The following is a 13,576-nucleotide window of genomic DNA, read 5'->3' as shown; positions in this document are numbered from 1 at the left end:
TTGATCTTGTATAATGTTTAAACATGTGCAGTTTGATAAGAAATAGTACATCAATGTTAAACCTCAAATTGAATTTGTCATAAAAAATTATGGTGATTCCCAAATGCATTTAAGGGCAATAGGTTATCTTTCTACAATGTGGTTCAAAATTGGGAAAGAAAAATTTAAAGATAAGAACAGTTTGCTAGTGGATCTGGTAAGGATGTTAAGGAATTCTATAAAAAATTTATGAGCATCTGATATTATATTAAATATTTTTTTATTATGTCATTCAAGTTTTCCTCAAGATGAAAAACATAAGAGGTTTTGAAATGAAAGCGGATAGAATTTTTGTTATGAGGATCTTGGACAAATTTTGCACATGCTTGAGCAAAGATTCTATTTAGTTTGTGGGCGAGTTAGAGCCCGACATTCTACACTTTGCTAGCCAGGATATCTATCTTACACGGAACACACCTAGTGAAGATAAAAGGTTAGCATGAATTTAATTCAAGTTTCTGTTCTCTCTCTCTCTGCAAATAAATTTAATCAAACTAGCTATTAGCCTATTAGCTTATTGACATGATGAAAATGAATGGTACATTTTAGCAATGTGGTATTGTTGAAACTGAATTTGCATATCTATGAAGAACTCTTCCAGTGGATGATAAAACTGTTATAGCTTTAAATTTGCTAGAGGAGAGGTTGAGAGCCTGCAAATTGCTGGGTTTGTTTGGTTGTCACTTAGGGGATCAATTCAAACATGTTTGGAGTCGTAAGGTTAGTATGGTAACCGCGTTGGACGTAAAAAATTGTCATAAAAAAAGTTTTATGTCATAAAGGCTGTCATAAAAAATTGTCATAAAGGTCGACATAGAGGCTGTCATAAAAAAATTGTCGTAAGGTTATTCTCAAATGCATTATGCCCAATGGCCTCAAGAACAAACACAATACCCAACGCGGTCGCCACTTAGGGGATCAGTTCAAACATGTGTTGGACTTAACCGCGTTGGGTATAGTGTTTGTTCTTGGGGCCATTGGGCATAATGGAATCATACGCCTAGTATTAGTATTAAAGAAAAGATTCTGCAAGTTTTCCGGGAAGGTCATGAAAGTGAGGACGTTAAGGAGGAGTGAACGACATCAATGAGTCTCAAAAAAAACATTAGGAAGTAAAAGTCATCAATGCGGTTAATCTATCGACAGCCTCTATCGGTGGCGGTATTGGTGGCGCCTCCATCGTGTTTGACGAAAGTTCTACAACGTGAAAAAGAACTTTTAGGACAAATATCCAAAAGAATATGGATCAGGACAAGGAGAATAAAGAATCACAATCCTCTACCTATCCCCATTTCTTTATTATACAATATGTGGCCCAGAGGGATAAAGACTAGAGAGAGTGAAGATTGGTCCCACCAGACCATTTAGAATGGGCCCAAAATCACCAACGACCAACACTCCAAATGCACGTTTATCACACTCCGCCTAAAACTCCTCAACTCCACCTCTTCCTTCTTCTTCTTCCAACACTCCGATACAAACCACATTCCTCTGAATCATTTCGAGCCGAGCGATTCGCTGAAATGAACATCTTGTTTGACTCAATCAATGTTTGAGATCTTTTGTTGACACAAGACCGGTTAAAATATCATACCATAATTAATTATCACACCCCAATTGTGCAACATACTCAAGACACTTACACCTATATTACTACACAAATTGAGTTTCCAAAAGTTTATTAACCCTACACATTACATTCTATGCATGTGTTGAATTGTTATTCTCCAACCCTAATAACCCTACTCATGATCATATATCATTTTTAATATTATCATGTCAATCCACCAAATAAAATAAACTTTCCCTTAATAATTTGCTCTCATTTGAAAAGGATATCATGGTGCCCATGCTAACAATAATAGGTACACTACCATTGACTATTTGTTCCATAGTAACAATAATATATATATTCTCAAATTTAAGGTTGGTCAACTTAATTGGATTTCTTCTAAGTGGTACACCATAGTTTAGTAATCCTGTAAGATAAAGTACACCATATGCATAAGTGTGAATAACTAGGGCTGCGTACAAGCTGACTATCTTGTGTGTGTCAGATATACTGCAGGCTACAATACTACTTAATAGTTCTGAGATCGGTTCGGTAGCCCACTATCGACCGACTGGGCTAATTCGGAGCCCTATTGCTAATGGGAAAAAAACCCTATTGCTTTTATGGGATTTTCTTGGGAAAGTTTCAAGTTTCTTGCCTAAACTACAAGCACCAAAATCATAATTTAACCATATTTTATTCAAGGGCAATTACAAAAATAATGGTCACACCCAAGAGATTGCTTAACACACCCATACAAATCTTTACCCTTATTTATTCAAGCGTTAGGTAAATATTAATTTTGCATGAAGTTGCAATATTTTTCTCCATAATGTTGGAGAAGTCTCAAGTTTGAATGCAATCCCTCTAGATAAAAGAAAAACAAAGTTAATTTTGTTCGTTAACACTGAATTATATCCCTATATCTCAAATTCTAACTGCATTGATAGTATTTCATTTCATTTGTTCATTTATTTTTTAGTATGAAATTTTTAATGTGGAAAAATCACAAAAAACCGCAATTATGACCAATTTTGTACTTTAATCTCACCAATTAATTTATTGATCTTTTTCATCTTTTTGTTTTGTATAAGTGAGGTTATTGACTTATTGGAAATGTGATGGGTGTTTAATGAGAGATTATAAAAGTTGGTTGTAGTGAGAATGAAAAAGGATTTCAAATAGCAGCACTCTTTATATTAGAGGGCTGCTATTTACACGCTTTTTTTTTCTTTTTGCACACCTTCCTTTAAAAAAAAAATTCAAAGGAAAAAATCTTATACCTCATCCCTTTTTCTTTTTGCACACCCATCCTAAACAGAAAAAAAAAAAAAACACACACACACAGGCACACACCCATCCCTGACCACCTCCTTCCCCACCTCTCCTCTCTCCGACACACACCCCATCCCTGACCACGCCGAGCAGCCTACCACCACCGGCGACCACCCCACACCCTCCCTGCCCCTCTCTCCTCTCTCCCTTTCTCTCTCTTTCCCCACCCCACTCTCTCTTCTTTTTCTTCCCCTACCCCGACCACCTCCCTCCCTCCCCCACCCCCACCTTCACCTGACCCACCCCTCTCTCCTGCCCACTCCACAACTGCTTCTCCAGCTAGCTCACCATCGCAGGAGAGAAGAAAACTTAAAAAAAAAATTGCAGGTGGTTCGGCGGACCAGTGCTGAAACCATCAGTTTCGTTCGGCAAGTACCCACCGAACAATCCTATTCTATTCGGCGGGTACCTGTCAAACAAAACCACCAGGTTCGGCACTGGTTCGCCGAACCCGCTGCAATTTTTTTTTTTAATATTTTGGACCTTTGGATGTCTGCTTAGATGAGAGGAGAGATAGAGAGAGATAGAGAGAGAGAGAGAGAGAGAAAAAAAAAGAGGAAGAAGGTGGGGGTGGCTGTTTTGGCTGTCTGTAGGTGGTGGCTGGTGCATGCAGAGAGGAGGGATTGGGAGGTGGCAAGGAGAGAGGAGCCGAAGAGGAGAGGAGATGAGGGGAGAGCTCGGGGGAAGGTGGTTGGGGTGGGGGGAAGAAGAAGAAGAAGAAAAAGGGTGAGGGTGGGCTTCGACGATGAAGAAGAAAAAACAAGAGAGATGGAGATGGAGATGAGGATGAGGATGGGAATAGAGTGTGTGGGTAAAAGAAGGTGAAAGAGAGGCAAAGAGGGGAAGGCCAAAGTGGTATTTTCCCTTAAGTTTTTTTTTTTTTTTTTAGAAAGGGTGTGCAAAAAGAAAAAAAAAAAAAAAGGTGTGCAAATAGTTCCCTCTTATATTATTCTTATTTGGAGAGAATTACAGTAATGGTCCTCGAATTTTATCTCGAGTTTCACTTTGGTCCACAAACTTGTTTTTTAAATTATATAATCCTCAAATTTTCATCAATATATCACTTTAGTTCATTGCATTAATTTCATCTACACTTTTTTTGTTAATTTTAATCATATCACATCACGTCGAAAAAAGAAAAAAGGGATAAATTACCATTGTTATTTTTTAAAAGTGACTCATATGTTTCACAATGTGACTAAAATTAATAAAAAACAGTTGATAGAATTAACAAAATATAATTAAATGATACACAAATAAAAGTTCGCAAATTATATAATACAAAAAACAAGTTTATAGATGATAGTAAGGGTAAATTTCGAAGGCTATTGTTGTTATTTACTCTTATTATTATTGTTTTTGTTTCCTGTTTAATTTATAACGACAGGAACGCTAGCATCAACAAAAGGCCTATTACATCCCACCAGCACCACCGTAGCTAATCCCTAAAACTAAAACCCTAAACCCTTTCTCTTCTCGTACCAAATGGAATCAGACGCAGAAGACACCAAGTCCCAAGTGATAGAAAACCAAGAAACAACAACACCGCACAAGCACAAGAAGAAGAAGAAGAAGAAGGAAGTCCCACCAGTTCAAGCCACCATTCAGGTGTTCCAAGACAACCCAGAGCGAACCCCACCATTGGTGGGCTATTTCCCATCTGGGTTTGACCCCACCAAGAACCCAGACCCCCGTTCAACCAAAGTTGGAGTCTTTAGGCACAGAGACAAAGCTAGGAGGCTTCAGCTTGTGGTGAGCCCAAGTGGGTCTAAGGTTGATTTTGTTGGGACTAGCTATTCTGGTGAGGCTGAGGCTGGGCAGCAACACTGCAATTATGCACTTGGTGTTCTTGATAAGGCCAGCCAGACTTTGAAGATTGTGCCTATTGCTTCTAACAAGGTAATTTGGGGCTATTAGTTTTTTTTTTTTTTTTTGCCTGAAAATCTTTGGATTTTAATAATTTGTTTTGTTTTCATTTGTTTAGTGTTTAGTGAATTTACTTGTATGATGTTCGGTTACTATGAAAGTGCAGTTTACTTGACTCTGTTGGTTGATAAATTGGTAAGCAACGATGCACTGATTAAAAAGCATTAATGTATATGTGTACTTGTGTTTTATTTAGTATATGTAGTTTACATGGGTCCTTTGTTTCATTGCTGAGAACAGAAATTATAGTAATTCTTGATACCTTACGAACAGTTTAAATCAGTGGTGTTGCTTTTGTTGTCACTATGATTTAGATTTGGATTTTGATAAGTAAATTGAGAACCTTGTTTAAAATGTAAAGTATAACAAGCGCATTTGATCTCTTATATACTGTGAGTACTCTTTTTAAACCAAATTGTTCTTATCAAAATTGCAAAGAGTCAGCTTTGAAATCTCAAGTATAATAACATCCTAATACGTGTATATATTTGTATGTATATCTCACATTGCACCTTAGTCCAATGGAATATAAGATGAGTGTGTGCGTGCATGTGTATTCATCCTTACGTCTGTTTTGCAAGGATATATTTATAACCTTACTTGGGATGTGAATTTCCAGATATTTAGATTGGAACCAAAAGTTAGAGGGTTTGACTTCTCTGATAAGGAGCCTGCAAATTCAGTGGCGGGAGATTTTTCTGCACAACAGAAGGCAGTGAAACATATAGAGCTCCATAATCTCTATGGAACAAAGAAGTCAATAAGAGAGGTAAGACCCTACTTTCTTTTTGAGTTTTTAATGATCATCACAAGCATTTTCTGCAATCACAGGTACCTTGTCTGAGTGTGTGTGTTCATAGTTTATAGAAATATAGCCAGGTGAAGGGGAAGGGGGGGAGGGGAGTGCAAAAATCACTGGATTTAGTAAGAATACCATGGAAGTCTATTTGCAATGACTAGTAGTATGTATACATACATAAAACATAGAATTCATTTTATTGATTCTAATAGTTGAGCAAATTATAATTTATTCATTTTGACTTTATTCTTCAAAATGTTCGTTTGAAAAAAGTTAATGCATCATACGGTGATCAACCAACATGTTTCGACTAAAAAAATGAAATATTAAGATAATGATGGGTTTCGCCGCACATGTGCGACCATGTTTCTTTCATACTAAATTCATACATTACTGATTGTTTTCTCCATATCTTCTTTGTGATGTTAGAGGTCTATTATCTCTATGGATGTTGTGGTTGAATTTCCAGTATTGAGTTATAAAGAATGAAGATTGCTTGAAGAAAAATGAAAAAGAAAAAAAAAAATTGAACATAAAGATTAGAAACCATTGATGTAACTATCAATGTTGGTGAGGGTACCTTTCTTCTTGGTTTCATTCCTTTAACCAAAAAAATTAAAATTTTTATGTTATCAAAGGACATGATATGAACTAGAGCTGTGTGTGGTTCAAAATAGTTGCAACTGAGACGATTTTTGGGAAATTTTTGTACAACACTGTATCAAGCTGAATGCAGTTGAGCGTTTTGAGAAGCATTAGCATGTTAAATTGAATTTTCTACGACATTGCAGAATAAAAAAATGCATTCCTTGAAGCAAGAACAGGATCCTGATTCTCAAAAGGATTTGGATGCCCAAATCAAACAAATTGTGGTTAACAAGGAGGCTCTTGAAGTTACTGAAGAAGGTCATGTCTCTCGCAATAGCCCACCATTTAATGCTTCTGCTACCACTCCCCAGGAGGCTTACCCACTGGACAAGATCATTGCCACAGGAGAGTGGAATTTTCTTCAAGATATTTATGAGCTATTGCAAGGTGGAGCAGACGTTTCAGGGGATGCATTCCCAACTTTTGTTTGCAACAGAATCTATAAATTGCAGGAGATTGAGGTAGGGGTGCAAAAATGCATTGAAAGTGTCTGAAAACATGTTAATGAAGATCTACTTCTGATGGCCATTAAACTAGTAGAGAATACTGCTAAATACGTTGATGTGGCCTTGCACACACACACACACACACACACAAGGCCAATCCTCTTTTCTGTTTCTGTAAGAGCATACTGAATTGAATAGCCCATCATTGTCAGTCGATTGCATTTTTTGGGTTTGAAGATATAAAGAAAAAAGATAAGAGATAAATAAATTGGTATAATCTATAAATAGTTCTTTTGCAACTTTAGAATTTTCTTCTATTTAACTCAAAAAATGGCTGGTACATGAAAAACACTACTACATACATATCTTTCTGTTGAAGGCTACTATGTATACATCATACTTACCGTAACTTGGCAATGATGTCAAACTAAATATGTTTCTTGGGTCGCTTTAATGTGGCGGGCAAGGGTTTATAACTGCAGAGTTTAGTTTCTGTATGTCAACCTCTGATTTTTTCCTGTACATGTCGTTATCTAATGACTACACTTGTGGAACCTCTTAGTATAAAAGAAAGGAAAAGATTAGAGATATGAAATGGTGACATTCTTTCAATCTAGTATTATTTGAAGCTTCATGGTTTTCCCCCATTTATCTCATCATTTACATAATAATCAATATTTTTATGTTGTCTATACTTGTAGGATGAAGACGAGAAGTATAAGCTTTCTTGCATATTCTCCTATATTACACATCTTATAAAGTTCAAAGATCAGCATTCCATGGATGGTGTTTCCTCTGCAAAGAGGCACAGAATCCCAAGCATTCTACGCCATAAGTTTTCGACCATGTTTGATTCAGATTCAAAAAAGCTATCAACTGAGAAAAATGATCTTCTCATTAGTTATGTCTTGGTGCTCACTCTTTTTGTGGATGAATTCCAGACAGAATTGTCAGATATAGCGAAGGATCTGAGAATGAGTTCATTAACTTTGAGAGTGCGTTATGAGCACTTGGGTTGCAAGCTCTCTCGCAAGAACAGCTTATGGTTGGCCACCCTTCATGTCCCTCTCCAATTTCCTAAATTGCGGCCAAAGCGTCGGAATAGATGATTGCTTTTTTGTCTTTGCTTTTGTGATTGTTTGACAGCATATGGAAGAATGGGGTACTTTCTACATGCTCAGGAAGTGAGATTTAGAAACAGTTTTACAAAAATGTCTACTTTTTATTTTATGTTGCATTTCTTTTGCTTCTATTGCACATTTGCACGTTGTTATTTTAATGTGCTTGTCTAGCAGTAATTTTGTAAGTGTTTGGCATTTTTTTATTATGATAGATATTAATTATGGAATCATATTGCAGTATGCTCCTTGAGTTCTGAGGCACAACCTAAACATTTATTATGTACTTCTCTATAAACTGCTTTCACACTGTCCATGTATTTTCAAAAGTTGTTTTGCATGAATTGTAGGAATTCAGCCATTGTGGGCACAAATTTGTGCTTCCTAACACGTTTTTCACGCTTATTGACAACATTACGGACCATATCTTTAATATAGATGACACTGAGATTCACTTATACAAATGAACTTCACATTTATTTATTTATTTTTTGGCCAAGGAACTTCACATTTAATAAAGATGCAGTATATAATATAATCAGAGGTATTGTACAGACAATTGAAAAACATAATGCATCACTAACAACTCGGTTGATTTCACATCCTACGGTGTGAGTGACTCAATGAGTTGCAACTGCCATTCAAAAAATAAAAGGTAAAAATGCATAAAACCTACAAAACTACTAGGTATGTATGAAAAGGAAAAGAAAGGCAAGATCTGTATCCATCTAAATCCGAAGCAATCACATTTTCGCATAACCATTATCTAGAATGTTGCACATTCCCAAAAGGCACATATGGCATTGCATTCCAGTTGCTACAGTAGTATGTAGTACATACAGCTTTCTACACTTGTACACACACTGAGCCCATGAGAAAAACGAATGGACCATGCTCTCTCTCTCTCTCTCTCTCTCTCTCTCTCTCTCTCTCTCTCTCTCTCTCTCTCTCTCTCTCTCTCTCTCTCTCTCTCTCTCTCTCTCTCTCTCTATATATATATATATTAATTAGATGTAACATATGGAAGTAGCCAAAACCATACAGTGTGGACATTCCCCATTTTAGGATTTGCTCTTGAACTTTCTTTGGGCTTTCAAGTCCACCACAATCACAGAGATGTTGTCTCTGCTTCCTCTTTGGAGGGCAAGCGTAGAAAGGTAGGCAGCAGCTTCCTGTGCTGCTGGATCAGTTCCTGTGCCCCTCTCGGCAAGAGGTGTAGCCCCATTTTTCTTGTGCCAAAGCAGAATGCGCCTTCGAGCCACTTCACAAGCTTCCTCGTTTGTCATAACATCCCATAGTCCATCACTGGCCAAAATAAGGCATTCATCGTCTCTAGCTCGAGCGATAATCATGACTTCTGGTTCTGGAATTATTAATGGTTTCAAGTATCTATCCCCTGTCGGATGATAAAGAAGATAAATATGTTCAGTTTCTTATGGACTTTGATATCATAGATGGGAAATGCTAGTCATAGAAAGCAATGCATATTTGTTCAGACACAGACAAACGAAAAGCTTAAAGTATAAGGGTAAGAATAGACATACCAATGGACCTTGACATTGCAAGAACTCCAGAAACACGGTGTCCATCCCACTGTATGACCCTGCCTCCAGATGCCTCAATTCTTGCATATTCATCTTCTCTGTTTGGCTGGGGAAAATAACAAAAAAATAAAATAAAATAACAAGTAGATAAAGCTTTGGTTCTTAACATGTAAATAGGTACACACAAAAAACACATGCTTACTTTATGATCGACTGATGATGCTACTGGTTGTTTACCGCGACATAGAACTGCTCTTGAATCACCACAGTTTGCAACTATTATATGGGATGAACAGACTAATGCTACCACAGCTGTAGACCCAACAGTTTCTGGGGCAACAGGCTCAAAGCTAGCCTCAGAAGCATCTTCGTTGCTTCTAATGATGCCTCTGCTGACTTTTCCTCCAATCTCATCATCAACCCTCTGAAAACAATTAGTGAATGCTTTCTCCCACTTCACCTGCTGACTTTCTCCCATTCCACTAATCAAATCATCCTTCATGACTCCAATCTCTTCGGCCAAAGCCGAATGGAGGCGCTCGCAACAATAGTCAGCAACCTGCAAGATGAGGGTCCTTTCAATCAGTTAACAAATTCAGAACTCTGGAATTTTTTCCATTGAGGAATTTCTCAATCCAAGTGTTTGTACTGTGTTGTGGATATGCAAGAAAACATTCATGAACAAACCTGAACAGTGGAGAAAGGTAGAGCAGACTAAGGAAAAGAAGCAAGCATATCAATATGCCTTTGCAGTACAATGAGATTCATTAATAATTTGAAATAATTGAACCATACAATATAAAATCAGGCTGAAATATCCAAAAAATACATCCAATTGCATTATAATATACTTTGACTTGAATGAACAAAATAAAAGTATGGAAGAAGACATGTACCTGAGGGCCCCCATGGCCATCATAAACGCCAAAAAAATGACTGGTTAGGTGGGTCAAACTTTGGTTCATTCCATTAGTCATATGATTTCGAATAAGCATTTCAATTGGAATATTGATAAACCGGGGAACAGCAGCGATTGCATCTTCCATTTCTAGCCTTCTTCCGCAAATTGATACAGAACCCCAAAGGGGAATACAGTCCAGCTCAAAAACGCTCCGGATGCCTGCTTTACTGACACTCTTCTCCCCATTTGACTCAAAAACCACTGTAGAGGCTGCTAATTCAGACTTTCCAGATATCTCAGACGCCGGGCTTACTGCCGCCATAATGACTTCACCAGAAGGCACTTGCCCAACAGTTGATTCTACTAAGACAATGGCTTTTGCAACAATCTGACCATCACCAACATTTTCAATCTTCACAACATCTGACAAGCTTTTTGCAGACCCTACGTGTAACGTTAGCAACTCCTCATTAACAATTCCATTAGTATCATATTTGAAGGATAAGATTTTATCTTCCTCACTTTCTTGATGCACGTCATCATTAGCAACAGAACTGTTTCCGTTCTCTGGTAGCTTCTTCAACAAATCAGCTCCTCCATCATTATCTTCTTGTGATGGCATGGCCACCACACTAGCTTCACTTCTAGTATCATTGAAACTTCCATTGCTGCAGGAAACTGACTCTAAAGGCACCACCTTAGGGGAATCCGATGACAAATTCCCCACTTGCCCAACAGTTGATTCTACTAAGACAATGGCTTTTGCAACAATCTGACCATCACCAACATTTGCAATCTTCACAACATCTGACAAGCTTATTGCAGACCCTACGTCTAACATTAGCAACTCCTCACTAACAATTCCATTAGTATCATATTTGGAGGATAAGATTTTATCTTCCTCAATTTCTTGATGCACGTCATCATTAGCAACAGAACACTTTCCGTTCTCTGGTAGCTTCTTCAACAAATCAGCTCCTCCATCACTATCTTCTTGTGATGGCATGGCCACCACACTAGCTTCACTTCTAGTATCATTGAAACTTCCATTGTTGCAGGAAACTGACTCTAAAGGCACCACCTTAGGGGAATCTGATGACAAATTCCCGGGGTCTGTTACTAGCTTTAGCCATGTGAACTCCACATTGGCTGCAATTCCAGAATTATCACATATATAATTACCTAAGCTAAGTGTCACTGCAACTCCTGGAGTCATGTCTTCCATCAATTTCCTTGTCTTCGTACGTACCATTTGACAGCTACCTTCAATCTATACTCAATAGATTTACAATTTTTAATCCAGTCTAACACCTTCAGGCAATGAACCGGGCTAAACTTCTCAAGTACAGACAATTTCCCCTCTTTTGCAATTTAATCACTGATCCACTAATCCTCTCACAATTATAGTAACACAAAATACACCACTACAATCATATAATAGATGGGTAATTGGGTATATATGTGCTAAACATGAGGATAATGAAATGCGGTCATCAGATCTGGTGAACAACAGTGGATCTAACTTCCCAATGATGGAAATTTCAAGACTTCACAGGGTAAATTGAGTTTCTTATATAGAGCTTACAAACTATTCTCCTTCTGGAAAAGAATCAGCCACATAATACCAAAATCCTATCCTCAACACCAACCCTTAAACATTCACATAAGCACATGAAAATGACTGCAATCCGAGCTTTATCTATAAATCCAAGAACAGAAAGCAAAGGGGTCATGAGAAAGAACCTACGAAAAAGGAAAACCAACCCTAATAATCACAAGAAAACCTGGAAAAGGTGAAAACTTTTTTCACATTAAGCTTGGGTTTTCCTGGATCTAAGGCAACCCATCTCAGCTTATGTTGAAATATGGGTACCTATCTTTTCTTCTCCTTCTCCTTCTTCTTCCAAGGAACACAGGCAACCCCAAATCATCAACAACCATCACAATCAGAGCACACAAAGACAAAACATTTTGGGTATATTGCTAACACATGATCTTGATGAGTTCCCCAACACAATTAGATAAACAAAATTTCAAAAAAATCTAAGGAAAAAAAAAAAACTTAGTGGGTTCTTACCAGCTGAAACCGAAAGGAACTTTCACCTAGAAAAATCTGGTCAGTGAAGCCTCTCCCCAACTTTTTTTTTTTTTCTCTTTGTTTCTTGGGGCACGGAGGCTCCACAGAGAGAGAGAGATTCCTTTTGTGGAAATGGTTTCTTAATTAGCATGCACTCCTTTTGGGGACACGTATACATGAAATTATGTTACATCACTGCGACAGAAAATGCTGAGCTCAGGACACTGCTGACACGAAGACAAACTACTCCCATGGACTTTTCATCATACACCTTTGAGAAGGACACGTGTCCGTGGACTGAAAAAGACACTGTCCACCAATAATGTCTCTGACTTTGTGTACGTACATGTCTTATAAAGCTCGTAGCTATAGCCTCGTACGAACTACTGTATGCTGCTTTGTCGGAGCTAATCTCCAATTTACTGCGACTTGAAAAGTAAAAACCAAACTTTTACAAAAATTATTAAGAAATTACTATATTGACGTGTAGTATAATCAATCTATTTGTTATAATATGAGTGAATATTATATATCCTATTAATATAAATACATCGTCTAATAATACCCTTACATGTTATATTAGTTATACCATATAACGGTATATCAGTTATATCCTATAATTTTTACAATATATCAATCTGTTTTTTTTATTGGGGAAGGATAATTCAAAACATTCCAGTATAGAAATACCATTAAAGATAAACTATCGATTTATTTGGTTACAGAATAAAATTATCAATCTACTTTAAGAATTTAGAGTCAATTAGTCCAAACTAAAGGCATCATGGAGAAATAGTCAAGCTCTTTAGAGAAAGAACAATTCGATCTACATGTAAGCGTCAACTTTGGTGAATTTGTACCAAGCATTCAAACCTACTTTGTAATTGTTGGAACATTCGACACTAGTATTCAAACTTTCATAATTGCATGTAATTGTTTATCAATGACATTCCAATAATTACGCCAAAATAAATAATAATTATGTCAATAGTTCTTATTTATTATACTTACTTATAATATATATAGATAATTATGCTTAGATTTTTTAAAAAAATAGTTTTTAGATGAATATCGGGAGTGTTTTAAAATTTATAAGAAAATCATTTTAATTCATAATAAATTTTTTTAATTTATAAGAAAATATATTTAATTTATAATAAAGTCATTCCCTGATTTGAAGGGTATTTTCCC

The 13,576-nt window shown here is 36.9% G+C and overlaps 2 protein-coding genes across 2 annotated transcripts; one reads left to right on the top strand and one right to left on the bottom strand.

Moving 5' to 3' along the window:
• Positions 1-4,335: 4,335 nt before the first annotated feature.
• Positions 4,336-8,123, top strand: LOC147287465 (DNA binding / DNA-directed RNA polymerase). The gene is made up of 4 exons (XM_086241418.1): positions 4,336-4,825; positions 5,472-5,621; positions 6,443-6,760; positions 7,447-8,123. The coding sequence occupies exons 1-4, from the start codon at positions 4,412-4,414 to the stop codon at positions 7,852-7,854; spliced, it is 1,290 nt and encodes a 429-aa protein (XP_086097544.1). The 5' UTR covers positions 4,336-4,411; the 3' UTR covers positions 7,855-8,123.
• A 432-nt stretch (positions 8,124-8,555) lies between these two features.
• LOC147287464 (protein phosphatase 2C 16-like) lies at positions 8,556-12,518 on the bottom strand. The gene is made up of 4 exons (XM_086241417.1): positions 10,304-12,518; positions 9,610-9,966; positions 9,408-9,513; positions 8,556-9,259 (listed from the first exon to the last, which is right to left on the bottom strand). The coding sequence occupies exons 1-4, from the start codon at positions 11,558-11,560 to the stop codon at positions 8,925-8,927; spliced, it is 2,055 nt and encodes a 684-aa protein (XP_086097543.1). The 5' UTR covers positions 11,561-12,518; the 3' UTR covers positions 8,556-8,924.
• Positions 12,519-13,576: the final 1,058 nt, after the last annotated feature.

This window comes from Dryas octopetala, chromosome 4 (assembly GCF_963921425.1).
Source record: "Dryas octopetala chromosome 4, drDryOcto1.1, whole genome shotgun sequence".
Lineage (NCBI taxonomy): Eukaryota > Viridiplantae > Streptophyta > Magnoliopsida > Rosales > Rosaceae > Dryas > Dryas octopetala.
This window is presented reverse-complemented; position numbering and strand designations above follow the sequence as displayed.

Bases quoted from the DNA above. Each gene is read 5' to 3' on its own strand.
- LOC147287465 (XM_086241418.1), top strand. From the start codon at position 4,412: ATGGAATCAGACGCAGAAGACACCAAGTCCCAAGTGATAGAAAACCAA. The intron at 4,826-5,471 runs GTAATTTGGGGC...GTGAATTTCCAG, and splicing joins TGCCTATTGCTTCTAACAAG to ATATTTAGATTGGAACCAAA. The intron at 6,761-7,446 runs GTAGGGGTGCAA...CTATACTTGTAG, and splicing joins ATAAATTGCAGGAGATTGAG to GATGAAGACGAGAAGTATAA.
- LOC147287464 (XM_086241417.1), bottom strand. From the start codon at position 11,560: ATGGTACGTACGAAGACAAGGAAATTGATGGAAGACATGACTCCAGGA. The intron at 9,967-10,303 runs GTACATGTCTTC...CTCATCTTGCAG, and splicing joins ATGGCCATGGGGGCCCTCAG to GTTGCTGACTATTGTTGCGA. The intron at 9,514-9,609 runs GTAAGCATGTGT...TATTTTCCCCAG, and splicing joins CATCATCAGTCGATCATAAA to CCAAACAGAGAAGATGAATA.